A 24783-nucleotide genomic window follows, 5' to 3' on the forward strand; every position below is an offset into this window, starting at 1 on the left:
ACAATACATAAACATTTTAAAATGTCATACTAGTATATCAAAACTGGGGGGAATTTACTGGGTGGGGGATATACCAGAGGGGAATTGTCCGGGGGAGGGGGGGGGGGGGTCCGTTCACAGGATTCGAGTACCCGTACAAGAGAGACAATGTATAGCATTAATTTCAGCGGTAATTAATAAGTAATACAAGTTACCCAATAATTATACGATCACGTGCCAGTTTCTCGTTTTTATCTGGCTGTCCGTCCATCACAAAACTGAACATATCAATCGGTTTGTAAATGCAATTCAACTGCATGATTTGGCATTCATGTTCAGCGCTGGAATTAAGATGCATAATGCTATTTGACTTCATTCCTTAGTCTCATTATCATCTAGTGTAAGTGTCGGGTACTCGGGTCCGGGTCAAGAATGCAATACCTGGTCCATGGTATGATTGGGCATCCATGTTCAGCGCTGGAATTAAAATGAATAATGCTATTTGATTTTATTCCTTAGTCTCATTATCATCTAGTGTAAGTGTCGGGTACTCGGGTCCGGGTCAAGAATGCAATACCTGGTCCATGGTATGATTGGGCATCCATGTTCAGCGCTGGAATTAAAATGAATAATGCTATTTTACTTTAGTCTCATTATCATCTAGTGTAAGTGTCGGGTACTCGGGTCCGGGTCGAGTTTGATCCTCGAGTACTCGAGTTCGATATTCTGGACTCGTGGAGGCCCTCTAGTGGAATGGTGGTTAGGCCATCGGACTTAAAGCTGGTAGGTATTGAGTTCGCATCCCACTACAGGCTCCCACCCAGAGCGATTTTAATAACTAAATTGGTAGGTGTAAAGCCACAACACCGACTTCTCTCTCACTAACCACTAACCAGGCCTGTAGGAACGACTTTGGGAGTGGAGGTGGGGGAGGGGTGGGGGGAGGGAGGGGGCACTGACGGATCAAGTACAAACTATATCAGTTAAAGTTTGTTTTTATTTAACGACGCCACTAGAGCACATTGATTTTTTATCTTATCATCGGCTATTGGACGTCAAACATATGGTTATTCTGACACTGTTTTTAGAGGAAACCAGCTGTCGCCACATAGGCTACTCTTTTTACCACAGGCAGCTAGGGATCTTTTATTTGCGCTTCCCACAGGCAGGATAGCACAAACCATGGCCTTTGTTGAACCAGTTTCTATATCAGATTTTGATTACAACGGCAAACATTAATATGTAAAAAAAAAAAAAAAAAGGCTCACAAGTGGGTGGCACGTGCCTCCCGCCCCCCCCCCCCCCCCCCCCCCCCCCGCCCCCGGTTCCTATGGGCCTGTTAACCCACTGTTCCCAGGAACAGACAGACAAAATAGCTACGGTATTTGCCCTGGACAGCGTGCTTGAACCTTAGTTGGATTATAAGCACGAAAATATCTATAAATGAAAAATGAAATGGAGATACCTCGTCCTGCAGCAGTGTCCGGTGTCGTTGTGTCGCATCTAGTCGTCAACCGTCCTTTTGACTCTGACTTGTGCATCTATACGATTTTTAAAATGCTAAAGATTTTGCACTTCATATTTACATAAAAATCATTACGTCCTTTCTATTCGTTTACCATTATGGCATAATCTACAACACAACAAAACATAAAGACGTTGTCAAGCCGACGTCACGTGATGTTCTTCCATTATGATGTCATAATACTACAACTTTCAGGCTATGTACTGCAAACATTATCAGCAACGTTACTACGTTATACAGTAGTTCGAGTATTCTGCCTTTCGAGAGCTAGATGAACATTTGGGCGGTTATGGTTGCTCTCTGCCGTGAGAGATAACTCGAAAATGATCAATATAATGGTATTTAACGCCAAACATCTATTCTTTTATTAGAGCTGGAATCATTGCCTTTGCCAATAGAACGAGTTCTCCGTTGCCACTAACAACTAATTGCAATATAAAATTTTATATAAAATTCGTTTCAAGACGAAAGAAAACCCGTCATGGTATAGCCATAAATACTGTTTATACTAGTATACAATCCAGAGTTTATTATTGCACTTTTCCCCCTGTTTTTTCAATGTTGAAATAGACCAACAAGTTCGTCTATTGCATAAATAGTCTCGCCCGATATTTTTAGAATTTTCATGCTCCCGAGGCAATGGTAGAAGTATCCAAGAAGAATAACTCTTGGTGTCTTGTTCCGTTCATGCTTATCGTTCTCCAAATCACTTTAGCGTCATTCCAGTTCTGAGATAAAACGTTGTTGTTTGTTTGTTTTGGGATTTTTAAACGACACCATTAGAGTACATTGATTTATTAATCATCGGCTGTTGGATGTCAACTATTATTTTGGTAATTTTTACATATAATCTTAGAGGAAGGAAGGAAGGAAATATTTTATTTAACGACGCATTCGTCACATTTTATTTACGGTTATATGGCGTCGGACATTTGGTTAAGGATCACACAGATATTGAAAGAGGAAACCCGCTGTCGCCACTTCATGGGCTACTCTTTTCGATTAACAGCAAGGGATCTTTTATATGCACCACCCCACAGACAGTGTAAAACATGCCACGGCCTTTGATATGCCATTCGTGGTGCACTGGCTGAAACGAAAGATAGCCCAATGGACCCACCGACGGGGATCGATCCCAGACTGACCGCGCATCGAGCGAGCGCTTTACCATTGGGCTACGTCCCGCCCCATAGTCTTACAGATGAAACCCGCTACATTTTTCCATTAGTAGCAAGGGATCTTTTATAAAAGTTTGTTTTTTTTGTTTAACGACATCACTAGAGTACATTGATTAATTAATCATCGGCTATTGGATGTCAAACATTTCGTAGTTTTAGAGAGAAAACCAGACCGTGGTATGTGCTATGCTGACTGTGGGATGGTGCATATAAAACATCCCTTGCTACTAATAGAAAAATTATGCGGGTTTCCTCTCTAAGACTATATGTCAATATTACCAAACGTTTGATATCCAATAGCCAATGATTAACAAATCAATGTGCTCTAGTGGTGTCATTAAACAAAACACACTTAAACTCCTGCGTACAAACCACCTCAAACGAGCACTCAACCGATTGCGATAAATTCAGTTGTTAACAAGGGAGACAATCTTTAATGTCTTAAACGTTCTCCTTTATCGAAAGTTAATGTTCTTGTCTGGATTTTAAAACTGGTTAGAACTGCGCATTCCGTGACTGGTCAAAAGTGGGTGCTGGAAAAAAAAAAGAGAAATGCTTTATTTAACGACGCACTCAACCCATTTTATTTACGGTTATATGGCGTCAGACATATGGTTAAGGACCACACAGATATTGAGAGAGGAAACCCGCTGTCGCCACTTCATGGGCTACTCTTTCCGATTAGCAGCAAGGGATCTTTTATTTGCGCTTCCCACAGGCAGGATAGCACAAAACATGGCCTTTGTTGAACCAGTTAAGGATCACTGGTCGGTGCAAGTGGTTTACACCTACCCATTGAGCCTTGCGGAGCACTCACTTACTCGGGGTTTGGAGTCGGTATCTGGATTAAAAATCCCATGCCTCGACTGGGATCCGAACCCAGTACCTACCAGCCTGTTGACCTATGGCCTAACCACGACGCCACCGAGGCCGGTAAAATATTTTAAAGACTACAATTACATATAAATATAGTTTCTTTTTGTTTAGAATATCAGTGTCTGTATATTCGATGTGTTTTGAGGTCCTAGTGTTTGTAAGTAACCTATACTGGCCCCTGCGCGTGCTGTAACCTCACCGTGGTGCAGGGGTGTAACATTCTCTTTGAGAATGGCCAATACAGCACAAATTGAAGTTTAGAGTAGGGTTCAGTATCCGTAAAATTCTGTGATATTTGTATTTGTATTTTTGCACAGTTCTTTACACTGTTTTTGTTTAAACCTTGAATTTTTATATTGATGTTGATCATCACTTTATTTATTTGCATTACCATAGTTTGACACCCAATAGCCGTTGTATTTTTCGTGCTGGGGTGTCGTTAAACATTCATTCATTCATTCATTCATTCCTATACTGGATTTAGAATATCAGTGTCTGTATATTCGATGTGTTTTGAGGTCCTAATGTTTGTAAGTAACCTAAACTGGATTTAGTCTCCCAATAATTTCTCAAAATCATTTGGATCAGGACGTAGCCCAGTGTTAAAGCGTTCGCTCGATGCGCTGTCGGTCTGGGATCGATCCCCGTTGGGCTATTCCTGGTTCCGGCCAGTGTGCCACGACTGGTATAACAAAGGCCGTGGTATGTACACCCTGTCTGTGGGATGGTGCATATAAAAGATTCCTTGCTGCTAATCGAAGTGGCGAGGGCGGGTTTCCTCTCTCAATATCTGTGTGGTCCTTAACCATATGTCCGACGCCATATAACCGTAAACAAAATGTGTTGAGTGCGTCGTTAAATAAACCATTTCCTTCCTTTTCCAATAATTTCGTACGAACGAAAAAAATATATATTAGGAAATAAAATCAGGTTTGACCTAGTACAAACACTAGGACGATCGGAAACACGTTTAATATACAACCTAGGATATTTTATGTAGAAATATATAGAGGCGGATCTAGGGGGTGGGGGTGGGTGCTCTACATTTTGCGACAGTTATAATTTTATAATACTGTATATTAATTTTAATTTTTTCACGATCCCCCTCCAAATCTCCCCCAAAGTTCCCTTGTCATTCCGCTTCATAAATGGATTTTCGGGATCCGCCACTGATATATAATATGTAATGTTAGTCATTAAAAAGTCTCTGTTAGTCGGCAATATATTATTGACAACAAAACTCAGGGCGGTCCCTTCAATAAATCAGTCAGGGGCGCATCTGGTTTAAAACGGGGCGGGACGTAGCCCAGTGGTAAAGCGCTCGTTCGGTGCGCGGTCGGTTTGGGATCGATCCACGTCGGTGGGCCCATTGGGGTATCTCTCGTTCCAGCCAGTACACCATGACTGGTATATCAGAGGCCGTGGTATGTACTACCCTTTCTGTGGGATGGTGCATAAACAAGATCCCTCGCTACTAATCGAAAAGAGGAGCCCATGAAGTGTCGAAAGCGGGTTTCCTCTCTCAATATCTGTGTGGTCCTTAACCATATGTCCGACGCCATATAACCGTAAATAAAATGTGTTGTGTGCGTCGTTAAATAAAACATTTCTTTCTTTCTGGTTTAAAACAACTAAGGACTGGGTATGGGGTAAACAGATTCAGAATCAGGGTACTGTAATATTTAATCTTCTACAGTTAGACGATTTAATATTTTCAAAAAAAAAAGAATTCTGGTAGTTGAGGATGGGAAACTAATCCCCTTGCCTTCAGAGGCGGATCCAACTGGGGATGCCCTTTCAACGAGTCGGCCCATGTGTCTTTTTCCAATTGGTTTCCCCCTCCCACCCCCGTCCCCCGGAAAATGTTTCCTGGATCCGCCCCTGGTCTTCCGCTAGGTACGACCCTAATACTTGGATAGAACCACATAAATAAGAACTTCACTCAGTGTCGTAAATTTCTTTTATCTCCGTGAGTAATTAAGCGCGACAATTTTAACATTATCGTCTGCTCTGTTATAATACATCATGAATGCATTTTCTCTATCTCTCTCCAGACTTGTTGTTGTAAAAATAACTGCTGGTACCTTATTTTTAGTGAATGTTAGTTCCATATATATTTTTTTACAAGAAGTACGAAGACTAGCTAATAAAACCACTCAGCGCCGACATATTAGTACCGGCAGGGGGCGCAGTTAAGCGGAAATGGACGTATTATAGAACACGGTGAGAATAAAGGACGCATTTCTTAGTTATTGATGGACGAACAAAAGGTACGTCAACGTGTAATGGACGGGAAGATTGGGCCCCCTGCAGGATCTGCGAAAAGCTTGCTGTAATTGTCCATCAAAAGTGACAGGTCCGGGGAATTTCACGGTGTTGACAAAAGTTGGAATTATCCGAACACGACGAAACGAAGGCTACGGGTTTTGATTTGATTGACGTGTCAATGAAATGGACATGTGGAGTTAGGTGAAATGATTGGACAATCGAGACTGGCGAAATGAAATCTGGAAGAAAAAAAAACTGTACAAAAATTACTTAAGACATAAGCTTCTACCATGGAGGTCTGTGTCTCTTCCATCCCTCTCGTTTCCTCCCGCTTTCAACTCCCTCCCATTCTCACTATCTCTCTCTACCTCTTCTCTCTCTGTCTGTCTGTTTCGTTCTCTCTGTCTGTCTGTCTCGTGTTCTCTCTCTCTCTCTCTCTCTCTCTCTCTCTCTCTCTCTCTCTCTCTCTCTCTCTCTCTCTCTCTCTCTCTCTCTCTCTCTTTTTCTCTCTGTATCTCCACAATCTCTAGCTATGACATGCCAAATACACGTATTTTGCCTTTCGTAGATCATTAATAATGTAGATAAGTGGGAGGTATTTTTCTTTATCGCTCAGTATACGAAAAACAACGGCTTGCGTGTCAGGTTTGATTTATTTACTGTGCAATACAAGATATCTTTCCTTGAGCTAGACATTCGCCGGTCAAAACCGTATTAAGCAATAAACAAATAGAAACAGCTAATAAACATATTATTGGTTTGAATTTGTTGAATTTTATCATATTGTACAACTCAAGATCAGAAAGTAGACGCATTAAAGAGTTGTCTGGGTTTTTAAAATAAATTATTTTAAGCCCGGATAAAGTCTATACCCGGTGACGTCGGTTCGAATGAAAAGCTTCGCGATTTACGCTTGAGTACTACAGTGTGCAAATACATGTTGGTGAGATGGTCTAAAACTCGTAAGTTAGAGTGGGACAGAAATGTGTGTGTGTTTCGTCTAAAATCCGTATACTTGGATTGAGGTACAATGCGCGCGCGTCTGTGTGTTCTTTCTACTGAATAAACGTGCGCTACAGAAGATGAAGAAATGCTATTCAAGTAGGAATGGGACGCATACGTTTGCTTAAACTTGTAAAAGAGGAAGCAAAAGAAACAAACTGGAGGTACGTAGTTAAGTAATATCTCTCTCTCTCTCTCTCTCTCTCTCTCTCTCTCTCTCTCTCTCTCTCTCTCTCTCTCTCTCTCTCTCTCTCTCTCTCTCTCTCTCTCTCTCAATCTTTCTCGCATCTGCTCATCCCCTTTCCCATAATCCCTTACCACCACCCACCACCCCCGCTCCCTAGTTATGGTCATGTAAATGATCATGTATACTAATGACACGTGATGGTGGTGTATATGGCAAAACTATTTAGACAGACAAACAGACAGACAGATTATTTGAGTCTGACCTCATGCACACAATAATAAAATATAATATTAAATACAATATATAAAAGTACATAAACCATTCCTTACAGTAATTATTGGAAACCTATCAGTAATAATTTACAAATGAACGTGCGTGCGTATCAGGTGGCACCTCAATAATGTGGCACCGCTATAAACAGCTACCTTACTTAAGAGTCCACCTGGCTATCTTCCTAAATTATTGTAAATTTGTAGTCCGAGAATCCGAGATATTTGCCACCAAACTAATTTAAATTAAGTTTGTCGGCAGATGTGGAACTACTTTGTTTTGGTTTTGGTTTCATTTTGGGGGTTTTGGTTGGTTTTCTGGTGGTTTTGGGGTTTTGTTTTGTTTTTGGGTGGTTTGGGGTTGTTTTGTTGTTGTTTTTTTTTTGGGGGGGGGGTGGTGGGCAGGATTGATTGTTTAAATTTATTTATTTTTGGGGGGGGGGGGGGGGGCGGTTCTTGGGTTTTTTGGGGGGATAAATGAAGATTGTATTTTTTTTTTGGCGGGTAAGCAGTAATCATATAGTCCGTTTTAATCAAAATTTAATCGGTTAATTTCAATGTAACTATAATTAAGTTAAAATTCACATAACATATTAGGTTTTAACGCAAATATCTTCTCAGTTTTTTTGTTTTGTCTTTGTTTTATTTTTTTGTGTTTTTTTAAATAAATTATATGAAAATAAAAAGGTTTCTTAACAAATTGCCATCAAACTATATAGATATATATATCATTTTTAATAGAGGGGTGGAAAATATATATGCAGCTTCACTTGCATTGTCCACTAAAGTAATCGATAATACAGTACAAGAAGACTAATGGTAGAAACGTTAACACTTTGTTTTATTTAACGACACCACTAGAGCACATTGACTGATTAATTTATTAACTATCGACTATTGGAAGGAAGGAAATGTTTTATTTAACCACGCACTCAATACATTTTAATTACGGTTATATGGCGTCAGACATATGGTTAACGACCACACAGATATTAAGAGAGGAAACTCGCTGTCGCCACTTCATGGGATACTCTTTTCGATTAGCAGCGAGGGATCGTTTTATAAGCATCATCCCACAGACAGGATAGTACATACCACGGCCTTTGAGATATCAGTTGTGGAGCACTGGCTGGAACGAGAAATAGTCTAATGGGCCCACCGACGGGGATTGACCCTAGACCGACCGCGCATCACGACTATTGGATGTTAAATATATGGTAATTATTACATACAGTCTCAGAGGAAAGTAGAAAGGAATCGTTTATATGCACCATCCTATAGACAGGATAGCACATACCACGGCCTTTGATATACCAGTCTGGTTGGTTGGAATGAGAAATAGCCCAATGGAGCCACCGAAGGGGATCGATCCCACACAGACCAATCATAGGGCGAGTGCCCTACCACTGGTCTACATCCCGTCCCACCTAAAGGCAGAATTACATGTGCTTTACTCTGGGTGTTTCAACAGTTGCCTTCATACCCGTATCAAAAAGCAAGATTTAATCTATGCAATTTGATGATATTTTGTAAACAAACTTCTTCCTCTTTTTAATTTACATTACCAGCCTTATGTCCGATGCTTTAACCACGACACCACCGAGGCCGGTAAGTTCACACTGGCGTAACCAGGATTTTATATTGGAGTGGGGGGTGGGGGGGGGGGGGGGGGGGGGGGGGTGGAGCGAACCCACACTATGTATGATTTTGAAAATTTAATATAGTAAAATAAAAAAATAAAAAAGGTTTGATTGGGGGAGCCATGGACCCCGTGCCCCCTCCCACTCCCCACTCCCTTCTCCCCGCGCTACGCCACTGCCAATTCATTGGTTCCCTTTTGACGTAAATGGATTATAATTTATGCAGATTTATTTTGTAGAGGTGCGGTGTCAAAAAGGTAAAAACGTAATAAAGCAATAAAAATATAATTCCTGTGAATGACGTTTTTCCGCTCTTGATTTTAAAAGATTTATATGAAGAGCCAGCAACGTTATAATTGTACATCAGGCCTGCGTTTAAAGACGGGCGAATGACGCTAACGTTCGCCAACTATTTGCTTGGTTTCCGATGTAGTGATTCGGTTTAACGTGAAGTACGCGAACGTTTTTCAGCACTTTCTTACTGAACGAAGTGCAGGCTTTGTAAAATTGTGCGCACGATCAGTTTGTTCGCGTTTTGTTCGCGCAAATCTAGATTTGCTTAATTTAAATGATGTTATAATTTGGAGAGGTGAGATTGTGAGTTTATTAAAACTAGTTGTGTTTGTATTTGGTATTAGTAAATGATGTTATAATATGATGATGTGAGATTGTGAGTTTATTAAAACTGTAGTTGTGTTTGTATTTGGTATTAGTAAATAATGTTACGATATGATGAGATGAAATTATGAATTCCAGGCCCCCGGGGCAGGGGGCAGGGGGCTCACCCACCCTAATAATTTTGGCTGTTTTGGGGTTGTTGGGTTTGTGTTTGTTTTTTGGTTTTTTATAACCTTTACATCTTGTTGTAGCGAGACTAACGGATCAAGATTAACGGCGAGAGTTACAGTAACGGGCAAATAACCTTTGAATCTTGCCCCCCCCCCCCCCCCCCCCCCCCCCCCCATAATGTCAACCATGCTACGGGTCTGAATTCATTAAACTGTAGTAGTTTGTATTAGTAAATGTTATAAGCGAGATTATGAGGTTACTAAATCTGTATGTTTGATGTTTTTGTATTAGTGAGGCTAAAATGTAATGTTAACCATTTTTATTTTTTATTACAGTACTACGTCACCCAGAGCACGTGGCCATGACAGACGACCATCTTGTGCGATGACGTAATCGCCAACATAATAATTGCTGATACTACTGAGATTATTTGAAATTCCCACACAAACACGCATGCGCATAAATGAAGGGTAAAGTGACGTCAGTGTTGCTGTTACTCCTGGGCGGGGCAGTGCCCACGTTGTGGTTGGTGTTGTTTCAACAGTCCGGAGACGACGTCAGGTATGTGGTCGTTAGAAATGGTTCTATGTTAGAGATGTACATTTTATGCAAAACAGAAAAAAAGTTTGTTTTGATTAACGACACCACTAGAGCACATGGATGTCAAATATTTGGTAATTTTGATATATAGTCATAGAGGAAATCCGTTACATTTTTCCATTAGAAGCAAGGGATATTTTATATGCATTTCCCCACAGATAGAACAGCATATACCACGGCTTTTGATATACCAGTCGTGGTGCACTGCCTGGGACGGGGAAAACCCCAAGTATAGAAGTGTCAACTGAGTTAATTCTATCCTACGACGCAACACACACACACCCGGCGTGTACTCTACAGACCTCGACAAAACTCGCTATGAGCATTCGCCCCCCCCCCCCCCCCCCCAGGTGGTACCAATTGCCCACATTTTGGATCCTGGCTCATGAACTATGAGTTGGATCCCGCCTCGTAGCGCTGACTTCGACATATTGACATTTTTAGTTACGATATCGGTGACTTCGACATATCGACATTTTTAGTTACGATATCGGTGACTTCGACATATCGATATTTTGTTACGATATCGGTGACTTCGACATATCGACATTTTTAGTTGCGATATCGGTGACTTCCACATATTGACATTTTTAGTTATGATATCGTAACTATCGTATTTATGGAGCCTTGTTCCCCCGAACTTCAAAGTACCATAACAAACAAAAAAACGCTGTGTATAAATATACTACTCAAAACAATTTAAGGGTCAGACGATATTTTCGACATTATTTTCCGAATGTCAATTATATTAGCTAGACCATAATGTCACGCATGGTATTGTTCCATTTGGACGAAAGTGGGTCTAAGCAACCCATAAATGAATTAAAATCCACTGTCATTGACACTGTCGACTAGTTCTAATGGCGAAAACATGCTTACATTTACCAGTAAATTAGGGCGAAATCGAAAGGTCTGCTAAGTGCCCATAACTTGCTTTTTCACAAAGCGCTTCATTTGCACGCATTGCATGTGTATTCCATGTTCCCAATGCTGAATTTCTGTATAATTGGAGCTTGCGTTCGTGTACGGTGCACACTCCAAATTCGACAATGGTACGACGTCAACTGACTATCGAAGATCGAGGAAGGGCTATTGCTTGGCTTCAGGATGGCAATACGCAAAGAAATGTTGCTCTGAGACTTGGTGTCAGTCAGTGTCGTTGGCCGACTGTGGCAACGGTACCAAGCAATGAATTCTGTTCGAAATCGTCCACGTTCGGGAAGACCCCGAAGCACTACAAATAGAGAGGACCGCTACATCACCAATGTGGCTATACGTCAACGCACAACCACTGCACGCCGATTACGTGACAATCTGCGGACTGCGACTGGAACTCGAGTGTCTGATCAAACCATACGCAATCGTCTGAGAGCCAATAATCTACGCTGCCGTCGCCAGGCTGTTCGACCACCACTCCTACCACGTCACAGAACGGCCAGACGTCACTGGTGCACACTTCATCTGCGGTGGCAACGTGTTCAGTGGGGTCGAGTGATGTTCACTGATGAGTCCAGGTTTAGTTTCCAGTTCAACGACGGTCGGGTTCGTGTCTACAGACGTCCTGGGGAGCGCTTCGCTGACGTTAACGTTAGACAACGTCACCGGTTCGGTGGTGGCAGCGTCATGGTGTGGGGCGGCATCTCTACCCACCACAGGACCCCTCTCTATGTGGTGGATGGCAATATGAATGGAATCCGCTATCTGAATGAGATTATTCGGCCGTTGGTTCTCCCAGGCCTTCAGCAGATTGGCGACGGGGCAGTTCTGCAGGATGACAATGCCAGACCCCACCGCGCCAGGGTGGTAACGGACTTTCTCAGACAACAAGGTATCGCCAGGATGGATTGGCCAGCATATTCGCCTGACTTGGCTCCCATATTCGCCTGACTTGGCCCCAATAGAGAACGCCTGGGACGAATTAGGCAGGAGAGTTCGGGATAATCATGCCCCTCCGGTCAACCTTCATGATCTGGGTCAACTTCTTATGGCAGAGTGGCAGGCCATTCCCCAAGAGTTCTTCAAACGTCTGATGAACAGCATGAGGCAACGATGTGTCGAGTGTATTCGCGCCAGGGGTGGATTCACACACTATTAAACGAATGTTCTAATGTGTAAAATCCATGTTTGACAACCTTCACCTTTGACAGCATGTCATGTGACTTTCTTGTATACAGTGACGTTTATTTGTGGTTTTTTGTAAATATAGAACAATAAATTAAATTTTTGGTGTAGTTTACATCATCAATCTAATACACTCTGAAACTTATTTGGTTATAAATTTTTGACCCTTAAATTCTTTTGAGTAGTATATAATGCATGATAGTGTACTCCCCACAACTGGTCAAAGGCCATGGTATGTGCTTTTCCTTGTCTGTGGGGAAAATGCATATAAAAGATCCCTTGCAGCATTAGGAAAATTGGAGCGTGTTTCTTTTGTTGCCAGTGTCTCAGAATTACCAAATGTTTGATATGCAATAGCCGATGATTAATTAATAAATGTGCTCTAGTGGTGTCGTTAAACAAATCACCTTTTTGTTTAGTGTGCTTTGACAGACCCTAGGAGCCTTTTTTTCAAATTTACACCCCTCTCTAGAACAATCCTCCAACCGCTCCTGTAATTTATACACCACCACCACCCCTATTAAAATTCCTAGATCCGCGCGCGTCCATCCCACAATGCATCGGTCATCGAGGTCAGTATCTTTGTGGTGTTACGGAATTGACGTCTGTCTCGTGAAGAAAACCTCTCATTGAAATTACGTTTTGACAGGTCACGTGGTATCTCATGAACAGAAGACCGCGTTTTGACACGAGCAGACGAGAATGTCAATATTTAGTTCATCACTGTTCACGCAATCGCACGTGACCCCGGTCACTGGGTGGGTGTTTGTTGCCAGTCAGGCTAGACCCCGTAAACAACAGAAGTGTCACCACCGACAAGGGTCGGTTATAGGTGTTTTTCAAGATAGAGGTAACTGGGGCTTAGCCAGAGAGAAAAAAACGCCGAGAAAAACCCAGACCTGTAAAATAAATATCAGTGTCATGGGAAAAATAAAATAAATCTGGGGAAATTTCAGACGAAGCAAGCGCCTCGTCTGCCTCATGCTGGCTACGCCATTGGGTAAGGTAAATGGGCAACTAGTTTAACGTGCTCATATACCAGGAAGGTTTCGAACACGCCCCTCACGGGCTTAATCTCTTAACTTCGCCAGTGACTAAGTCCGGGACGGAAAGAGGGAGTTAAGTTTGAAGTGGGCGGAATTTGGAAAAGTAATTTAGTAGTATGTTAAAGACCTAAGGCCAAGAGAGGGGATTCCACGTTGAAAAAAGGGCAGCTACACTGATAGATAGATGTATAGATGGATATAGATATATATAGATATATATATATATATAGATATATACATCCAACAATCTAATTAAAATTAGCTCCACTATTACATGTGGATCTAACACCAGCCAGTTGGAACTCATGTCCACCAATCAAAACCTTACTTGCAGAATCCTGCCAGTGATTTAAAAATAATTTGAAAACATTCCGAATTATCCTGAGGGTATACGATATGTTTCACGTGAATTACGAATGCCTTATTTAGACCAGTAGAACTAATTTTAATCGGATTGCTAACAACACTGCGTAGTCCCCAATGTCCAGGTAACATTTCGTCTGTAAATAATAATTTAAATATTGACCAATCACACTTCGCCTTTTATAACGTTATTTGGGAGCATACAAATTCTAAAAATATCGGGCGAGTCCATTTTAGTGGCCGCAGTACAGCGAACCATACCAATACGTACGGGGTGGGTTATCAGTCTTCAATTTTACATTAAAAATTATTTATTGATTTATAAAAAAAAAACTAACTAAATCAGTCTTCAGTTTTACATTACAAATTATTTATTTTATAAAATAAAACATGTTTTAAGGCATTCGTAATTCACACGAAACATGTATACCCTCAGGATAATTCAGAATGTTTTCAAATTATTTTTAAATCACTGGCAGGATTCTGCAAGTAAGGTTTTGATTGGTGGACATGAGCTCCAACTGGCTGGTGTTAGATCCACATGTAATAGTGGAGCTAATTTTAATTAGATTGATACATCCAAAGATGATTAATTAAATCAATGTGCTCCATTCTATATATAAGGAACTTTCCACCAGAAACACCACCCTCCACCTGTTACCGACCCAGGTCGGACTGTTGGTGCTCCCTTGCACCTGCCAGTGCAGGCGGCCCCTCCTCCAACCCACTTCACTCCTTTTCTGTCCTGGACAGAAGAGCCGGCCGAGGCCAGCACCTGTGCACATGACAGGTGTGCGCTTCAACAGCTTGCTTTGAATGTGCACGCTTAACACTCTGATCTGACCTGACCTGACCTGACCTGACCTGACCTGACCAGAAACACCAGCTGAGCAGAGGCCTACGTTAAACAGTGAATCGTTCTCCTTTTTTCACCCTCTCCTCCTCATCATCACTTCTTCTTCTTCTCTTCTTTTTCTTTTCTTCTTCTCGTGTTCCTCTTCTTCCTCGTAATTATCTTCATCCTCGTCCACGTCTTCTTTGTGTTTTTTTTGTCTTCTTTTTCATCGATTAAGCATTTTGCGTTCAATTTGTTAATTCTCCCAAGGAAATTCAGATCTGGAATTTTACCGCCTCCACGACCTTAGCAGTTGGCAATTGGATGTTCAGAGGTTTATTTTGAAGCTCGGAGGAGAGGGTGGGGAGGAGGTGGTGTGGTGTTTAAGCTGCCGTTCGGTAATGAAGCGGGTTTCATTTCTAAGACTATATGTTTAAAATTACCAAATGTTTGACCTCCGATAGCTGATGATTTAATAAATCAGTGTCCTCTAGTGGTGTCGTTAAACTCGGTTTAGGGTGCTGCATGGGAAGTGTGCGACCCTCGCCAGGCCCAAAGAATATTTGGCGAAGATTATAAGAAGTTAGTTTGTTTTCTTTAACGACATTGATTTATTAATCATCGGCTATTGGATGTCAAACGTTTGATAATTTTGGCATTATGTCTTAGAGAGGAAACCCGCTACATTTATCCATTAGTAGCGAGGGACCTTTTATATGCACCATCCCACAGACAGGACAACACATACCACGGCCTTTGATATACCAGTCGTGGTGCACTGGCTGGAACGAGAAATAGCCCAATCGACCCACCGATAGGGATCGATCCTAGACCGACCGCGCATCAAGCGAGCGCTTTACCACTGCGCTACGTACCGCCCCTTTTTATGGTCAGAGTACTCGGGGCTAGCAGCACCCCCACCACCTAGATCCGCGCCTGTGGCTCCAACAACCACCATGAGAGTCGCCGCGGTGTGGGAGCTGTTAGCAAGATGACGATTACGTGTGTGACCGTGACGTGTTGTCGGAAGTGTCAAGTAGTCGTATACTTACAATCCCATTGACTCGTGCAGCCCGCCACTTGGCAGATACACAATGAGCCATAGCTAGACTTACCTCGACGTCATCTAGTCACTAGATTTATTTACTGTCTGCGTATATCTACTAGTACACAATGAGCTAGACTTACCTCGACGTCATCTAGTCACTAGATTTATTTACTGTTCTGCTGCGTATATCTACTAGTACACAATGGGCTAGACTTACCCCGACGTCATCTAGTCACTAGATTTATTTACTGTCTGCGTATATCTACTATTACACAATGAGCTAGACTTACCTCGACGTCATCTAGTCACTAGATTTGTTTACGGTCCTGCTGCGTATATCTACTAGTACACAATGGGCTAGACTTACCTCGACGTCATCTAGTCACTAGATTTATTTACTGTCTGCGTATATCTACTAGTACACAATGAGCCATAGCTAGACTTACTTCGACGTCATCTAGTCACTAGATTTATTTACGGTCCTGCTGCGTATATCTACTAGTACACAATGGGCTAGGCTTACCTCGACGTCATCTAGTCACTAGATTTATTTACTGTCTGCGTATATCTACTAGTACACAATGAGCTAGACTTACCTCGACGTCATCTAGTCACTAGATTTATTTACGGTCCTGCTGCGTATATCTACTAGTACACAATGGGCTAGACTTACCTCGACGTCATCTAGTCACTAGATTTATTTACGGTCCTGCTGCGTATATCTACTATTACACAATGGGCTAGACTTACCTCGACGTCATCTAGTCACTAGATTTATTTACGGTCCTGCTGCGTATATCTACTAGTACACAATGGGCTAGACTTACCTCGACGTCATCTAGTCACTAGATTTATTTACGGTCCTGCTGCGTATATCTACTAGTACACAATGAGCTAGACTTACCTCGACGTCATCTAGTCACTAGATTTATTTACTGTCGTACTGCGTACTATCTATCTAGTCACTAGATTTAGTACACAATGGGCTAGACTTACCTCGACGTCATCTAGTCACTAGATTTATTTACGGTCCTTCTGCGTATATCTACTAGTACACAATGGGCTAGACTTACCTCGACGTCATCTAGTCACTAGATTTATTTACTGTCTGCGTATATCTACTAGTACACAATGAGCTAGACTTACCTCGACGTCATCTAGTCACTAGATTTATTTACGGTCCTGCTGCGTATATCTACTAGTACACAATGAGCTAGACTTACCTCGACGTCATCTAGTCACTAGATTTATTTACTGTCCTGCTGCGTATATCTACTAGTACACAATGGGTTAGAGCTAGACTTACCTCGACGTATCTAGTCACTAGATTTATTTACTGTCGTACTGCGTATATCTACTAGTACACAATGGGCTAGAATTACCTCGACGTATCTAATCACTAGATTTATTTACTGTCTGCTGCGTATATCTACTAATATACAATGGGCTAGACTTAACTCGACGTATCTAGTCACTAAATTTATTTACTGTCGTACTGCGTATATCTACTAGTACACAATGGGCAAGACTTGCCTCGACGTCATCTAGTCACTATATTTATTTACGGTCCTGCTGCGTATATCTACTAGTACACAATGAGCTAGACTTATCTATACGTCATCTAGTCACTAGATTTATTTACTGTCACCATCCCACAGACAGGATAGCATATCCCACGGCTTTTGATATATCAGTTGTGGAGCATTGGCTGGAATGGGAAATAACCCAATGGGCCCACCGACGGGGATCGATCCTAGACCGACTGCGCATCAGGCGAGCGCTTTACCACTGGGCTACACACACACACACACACACACACACACACACACCCTCAAATTTAAAAAAAAGAAAAAAGTTAAAGAACAAAGTTTGTTTGTTTTCTTTAACGACACCACTAGAGCACATTGATTAATTAATCATCGGCTATTGAATGTCAAACATTTGGTCATTCTGACTCGGTACATTGTTTTCAATGAAGCAAGGGATCTTTTATATGCACCTTTCCACAGACAGGATAGCACATACCACGGCCTTTATCCAGTTGTGATGCACTGGTTAGAACGAGAAAAAACCCAATCAGCTGAATGGATCCACCGAGGTGCACTCAACCGACTGAGCTAAATTCCGCCCCTCCCCCCCCCCCCCCCACACTTCAAAAACATTATAAATAATAATATAATAAAATAAAATAAAATGAGATGAGTTGAGATGAGAACTGCTACTCCACTCCACTCCACTCCCGAGACAGGCTTGACAGAATCAAACAGGCCCGTAGGAACAACATCTGGAGTGGGGGCCACAATCCCTAGTGGATGGAGCAGTCTCTAGCGGAGTGGGGGGTGGATTTGCTAAAGTCATTTTAAAAAATGTTATTTATATAGACCACGACGTCCTTAAGTAAGGGGTGGGGGGGGGGGGGGCACAGTACCCCATCATAACCCCCAATCCCCGGGGCCGTCTAAAACCTGTACATTACGCTTTCATAGGCAAGCGCTCGCTCTACCACGGAGCCGATCTCTTGCTCCGCCTCGCGGACTAAAACCCTTTAACGATCATGACCAATTTACTGCTCCGATTGCTGAAGATTTATCTTCCGCTCGCTTATCTCCCTTGCTGATGGGAGCACCTGCTGAAATGTTTTAAACCTGCCACTCATCGAAAGATTTAGATCCTCCTCTGCGAAAATAGCAACTTGTAGAAATGTTCGCTTGTAAATCAAGTACAACTCGAGTCGAGTTTTTCGGCAGCGACGTTTACAGACACAGCGAGCGGTGTGCTGGGTTTTCGTATCAACAATAATCATTGTTTTCTGCACGATAAAGGATATTTTCGGCTGTACAAATCTGCCGCTCGCATATTTGTTTGTAAATAAGAAAGATAGTTATATAAAGAGCTTCTGTTAAGATATGATTCCGAATAAACCTTTTAAACATTTATTGTTGTTTATTTATATATTGCATCCTGCAAATGGGAAAGAGCACACAAAACAGCCCTTGCTGGGTTTTTTTTTTTTTTTTTTTTTTAGCAGTAGCCGGTATGGCAGCAGCGGTATCGTCTGTGACTCTTTATGTCTGTCTGTCTGTCTGTGTGTGTGTCTGTCTCTCTCAGTGCCCAGTGGTAAAGCGTTCGCTTGATGCGCGGTCGGTCTGGGATCGATCTCCATCGATGGGCCCATTGGGCTGTGCACCACAACTTGTACATCAAAGGCCGTGGTATGTGTTAGGCACCATCTGTGGGATGGTGCATATAAAATATCCCTTGCTATTAATGAAAAACAAATGTAGCGGGTTTCCTCTCTAAGACTATATGTCAGATTACCAAATGTTTGACATCCAGTAGCCGATGATTAATAAATCAATGTGCTCTAGTGGTGCCGTTAAACACAACAAACTTGTAAGTCTATTTGTACTGCGAGATAGGAGAATTGCGAGTTTAATAAATTTGTCTCTACTGTCGTTAAACAACAATCTAATTAAAATTAGATCCACTATTACATGTGGATCTAACACCAGCCAGTTGGAGCTCATGTCCACCAATCAAAACCTTACTTGCAGAATCCTGCCAGTGATGTTGATTTGAGAATACATATTTAAAGGGACAGGCCCTAGTTTTTAAACACTACAGCATATATTTCACTATTCGAGCCTTTTGTGATCTCATATTTTATTCTTTAGATTATCCAGTTCCGTAGAACCGAAGTGTTTCTGGTCATCCTGATGTTTCTAATACCAAAAACAAATTGCATTTTTTATATTTTTTAAAACGCACGTGCGTCTGAGAAGTAGCAGTTTATTATTTCGAGTTCTAGTTTATTTTTAAGGATGTTTCTCGTTTTAACGTCACAGACTCTTCTTTCATTCTATTGTAACTTTATCCAAATGAGTTACAGGTTTGTAAATTAACTAAACTTAGTGTCCATTTTTTACGGGTTAAAACTACAGGTACGGTCTGCGCCTTTAACACATGTCTGTAATACCAGCCACTGCGCGGGTACAATTTAAATTAATTTAATATATTAAATCATAATTAAATTGAATTAAACTTATTTTAAAGGTACAATTTAATTTAATTTATTAAATTATAAATTAAATTAAATTAAATTTTAATTTAATAAGCCCACCTTTATTTGTTTTTAGAACGAAGTGGCTTTAATGTGTATACAATAATAAAATTCCCATGACCAGACACTTCTTTCCGCGACCCTTTTCGGCGGGATCACCTGATACGATGAATGTTTTGTACAGTTTAAATTTGTCAAGAGTTACAGAAACAAATTCGTCATCCTTAGATTGCTCGGCGTTTAAGGCTTAGTCATGTCCATAGTCGGGTTCGGTTTCGGTTTGGCGCGATAATCTAGCACATGGTGTCAAACTGGTTTTCCCATTTGTCTTGACTATGTTTCACATCACCCACGGTCTGCGATCTTTCTGTCTGACACTTCGCGTGTTTCGTGTCCCGCTTGATACAATTTTGTGAAGAAGAGACATTTAAGATCGTTACCTATATTAACAACTTAACGCGTCATTACATGGTGGGGTAAAACAGAAGTCTCATGTGAGACCATTTAAAGGTGCAGACCCTAATTTCAACCCGTTAAAATGGACACTAAATTGTAGTTGGATCTAGAAACCTATAACACGTTTTGATAAAGTTACAACAGAGTGAAACAAGACTGTGACGTTGAAACAGGGAAATATTCTGTTTTTTAAAATAGACTAAAACCGGACCAGACGCACGTGCGTTTTTAAAAATATGAGAAAAAAAAAGTTTGGTATTAGAAACACCAAGCTAACTAGAAACACTTCGGTTGTACGGAAATGGATAATCTAAAACAATGAAATATAAGTAATGTTTGATTTCAGTGATCATAATATACGGCTGTAATAGTGAAAAATGTGCCTTAGTGTTTAAAAAACTAGAGTATGTCACTTTAAAATTGCTTCCCGCCAAAATTGTTTATTTGATTTCGCTTTGAAATATAAACATTATACATTCAACTAATATGCCCATGTACTCCATAGACACAATACTATTTGCTGATAAAAGGAAGAAAATATTTTATTTAACGACGCACTAACACATTTTATTTACGGTTATATGGCGTCACACATATGGATAAGGACCAGGACCACACAGATATTGAGAGAGAAACCCGCTGTCGCCACTTCATGGGCTACTCTTTTCGATTAGTAGCAAGAGTTCTTTTATATGCACCATCCCACAGACAGGGTAGTACATACCACGGCCTTTTGATATACCAGTCGTAGTGCACTGGCTAGAACGAGAAATAGCCCAATGGCCCACCGACGGAGATCGATCCCAGACCGACCGCGCATCGAGTGGGCGCTTTACCACTGGGCTACGTCCCGCTCCTTATTTGCTGATAAAAGCAATATCCAAAAAGTAATAATAACCAGAATCAGAATGATAGATGTCTATAAATCGATTCAAGTTTCTAATTTGTATCTATATATAGACATTTAATTTAAAACTTGTAACATTAATCAAATAAAACCACAAACGAAATAATAGCAACGGCGTTATTTTTAATATAACGTGCGACATGAATTTGATTTGTTTAAAAAAAAATATATATATATTAATAATAATTCCTCAGTGAAATTTAATTTACAGTTGAAACGGTTTCAAAATACACCTTTCCATGCGGTTACCTCCAATAAAGACGCCGACACACGACGCGACTGTCTCGTACGAGAACGGGTGCCTTGTTCGAGAATCACTGAATGGCCTGGGGTGTCGTTAAATACTCATACCGGCCTCGGTGATGTAGTGGTTAAGCCATCGGACATAAGACTGGTAGATACTGGGTTCGCAGCCCGGTACCGGCTCTCACTCAGAGCGAGTTTTAACGACTCACTGGGTAGGTAGGTGTAAGACCTCTACATCCTCCTCTTTATCACTAACCACTAACCCACTGTCCTTGACAGACACCCCAGAAACATTCTTAAAGGGACAGACCCTAGTTTCAACTCGTGAAAATTAACACTAATTTTAGTTAATCTACAAACCTGTAACACATCTGGATAAAATTACAATTGAGTGAAACATGAGTCTGTGACTTTGAAATGGTGAAATACCCTCTAAAAATAGACTAAAACTCAAATCCATAACTGTTACTTCTCAGACGCACGTGCGTTTTTAAAAATATGAGAAATGCATTTTGTGATATTAAAAACACCAGGATGATCAAAAATACTTGGAATGTACAGAAATTGATAATTCAAACCATAAATTCTAAGTAAAGTTTGATTTCAGTTATCAAAAACGGCCATCATAGTAAAAAATATGCCTTAGTGTTTAAAAACTAGGGTATGTCCCTTTAATAAACAATATAAGGAAGGAAAGAAATGTTTTATTTAACGACGCACTCAACACATTTTATTTAGGTTATATGGCGTCAGACATATGGTTACGGATCACACAGATATTAAGAGAGGAAACCCGCTGTCGCCACTTCACGAGCTGCTCTTTTCGATTAGCAGCAAGGGATCTTTTATATTCACCATCCCAGAGAGGATAGTATATACCACGGCCTTTGTTACACCAGTTGTGGAGCACTGGCTGGAACGAGAAATAGCTCAACGGGTCCACCGACGGGGATCGATCATAGACCGACCGAAAACATCAAGCGAACGCTTTACCACTGGACTACGTCCCGCCCCCTAATAAACAATATAAAGGAAATGCCTTATGGAGTTATGAGATCCTTTAAAAATCACAATATCGATAGTAAAACATATAGGCATACATGTAATACGTAATATATAATTATATACAATAAAATACATAAGAAACATTCTTATTAAACAATATAATGGGGGGGGGGGGGCACCAAGCCCAATAGTAAACCGTTCGCCTGATGCGCGGTCAATCTGGGATCGATCCTCATTAGTGGGCCCATTGGTCTATTTCTCGTTCTAGCCAGTGCACCACTACTCGTGGTATGTGCTATCCTGTTTTGGGGGTGGTGCATATAAAAGGTCCCTTGCTACTAATAGAAAAAAATGTAGTGGATTTTCTCTCTAAGACTACGTCAAAATTACAAAATGTTTGACATTAAATAGCTGATGATTAATAGATCAATGTGCTCTTGTGGTGTTCTTAACAAAATAAACTTGTATATATCTATATATATATATATATATATATATATATATATATATATATATATATATATATAAAACTTAGTTAAAAGTTTATTTTGTGTGTGTGTTTATGTGTATATATATATATATATATATATATAGATAGATATATAGATAGATAGATAGATAGATGTGTATGTATGTTGTGTGTGTGTATATGTATGCTGTGTGTGTGTGTGTGTGTGTGTGTGTGTGTATATATATATATATATATATTAAACAAATTGAGCCAAAAAGATTTAACTTTTTTTGTCTAGTATAGTTTATAATTGACAACCACCCGACGACACAAGCCAGCGTATTACTGTTAGCATCGCGGTTACTTCACATCAAGTTCAATTATGTCATATTTCGTATCTGCGCACACCCCATCGAGTTAATTGACCCCGCGCCATTGTGCTGGCGACTCTAATTCAAATGTCACGCGGAGTGCGGTCCGGGTGAAGGGCTGGGGCGAGTGTTGACTATAAGGCGGACACCAGTGGCGCGCTCGCACGTGACGTCACCCCTATTGAGTCGAGTCGCCGCAATACACTTGCTGAGAGCAAAAGAAAGGAATGTTTGTTTAACGACACCAGTGTACTTTTAGTGGGGTTTTTTTTTAAAGTTTATTTGGTGTGTAATGGTTATACTGTTGAGTTATCCCGCCATTTCGATTTGCTGAGAGCGCGGTACATTTGTATATACATATTTATTTATTTATTTGACAACACCTCAGTACATTTCATTACGATGGCAGTGTGGTGTCTAACATCATTTTGACGAGAGAGAGAGAAGGGGGGGGGGGGGGGGGGGGGGAGTTCGTGAGTGAGTTGGAGAGAGATAAGATAGAAAGTTGTAGAGCGATGAGTAGAAAGTTGGAGAGAGGGAGAGAGTGAGTGAGTTGGAGAGAGAGAGATAGAAAGTTGGAGAGAGATAGAAAGTTGGAGAGAGATAAGATAGAAAGTTGGAGAGAGAGAGAGTGAGTGAGTTGCAGAGAGATAAAGTTGGAGAGAGAGAGAGGGAGATAGTTGGAGAGAGAGAGGAAGAAAGTATGTGAATGAGTTGGTAAGAGAGACGGGGAGGGAGGGAGAGAGAGAGAGAGTTGGAGAGAAAGAGAGTTAGAAAGAGACACAGACAGAGACTAAATATTGTTATAGCATATTGATTGGATATTGGATGTCAAATTTTTCATAATTCTGACACTTAGTCTTCAGCATCTTTTGACGTCTGACTGGCCTCGGTGGCGTCGTGGTTAGGCCATCGGTCAACAGGCTGGTAGGTACTGGGTTCGGATCCCAGTCGAGGCATGGGATTTTTAATCCAGATACCGACTCCAAATCTTGAGTGAGTGCTCCGCAAGACTCAATGGGTAGGTGTAAACCACTTGCACCGACCAGTGATCCATAACTGGTTCAACAAAGGCCATGGTTTGTGCTATCCTGCCTGTGGGAAGCGCAAATAAAAGATCCCTTGCTGCTAATCGGAAAGAGTAGATGAAGTGGCGACAGCGGGTTTCCTATCAAAATCTGTGTGGTCCTTAACCATATGTCTGACGCCATATAACCGTAAATAAAATGTGTTGAGTGCGTTGTTAAATAAAACATTTCTTTCTTTCTTTCTTTTGACGTCTGTGTTGATTGCGCAAACAACCGATCGAGTTTATTAAAACTGTAATTTTGTTTGTGCTTGGCAATAGTGTCACATTTTGAGAATGGTAGAACATTTAATTTTAACTGTCCTTTATTTATATTTTTAAGAATATTTAAAGATTTAAAAAAGAAGATATGTTGGGGAAGGCGGTGGGGGGAGGGGGGGTATTCATCTCTCCATAACTATTAACTTCTTTTTTTTTAAATTATTAACTCCCCACCCACCCACTCACCTAATCGCCACCAGCACCAGCACCCCC

At 41.0% G+C, this 24783-nt stretch overlaps 1 protein-coding gene across 1 annotated transcript in view; it reads left to right on the top strand.

Moving 5' to 3' along the window:
- Positions 1–6382: 6382 nt before the first annotated feature.
- Positions 6383–24783, top strand: part of LOC121377253 — a 32363-nt gene continuing 13962 nt past the window's right edge. Inside the window, exons 1-2 of the mRNA XM_041505172.1 lie at positions 6383–6992; positions 10049–10274. Of these exons, the coding sequence (XP_041361106.1) occupies positions 10177–10274 (98 nt within the window). The 5' untranslated portion in view covers positions 6383–6992; positions 10049–10176. The remainder of the gene's footprint in view (positions 6993–10048; positions 10275–24783) is intronic.

The sequence above is a fragment of the Gigantopelta aegis genome, chromosome 7, assembly GCF_016097555.1.
Source record: "Gigantopelta aegis isolate Gae_Host chromosome 7, Gae_host_genome, whole genome shotgun sequence".
In the NCBI taxonomy this organism is placed as follows: domain Eukaryota; kingdom Metazoa; phylum Mollusca; class Gastropoda; order Neomphalida; family Peltospiridae; genus Gigantopelta; species Gigantopelta aegis.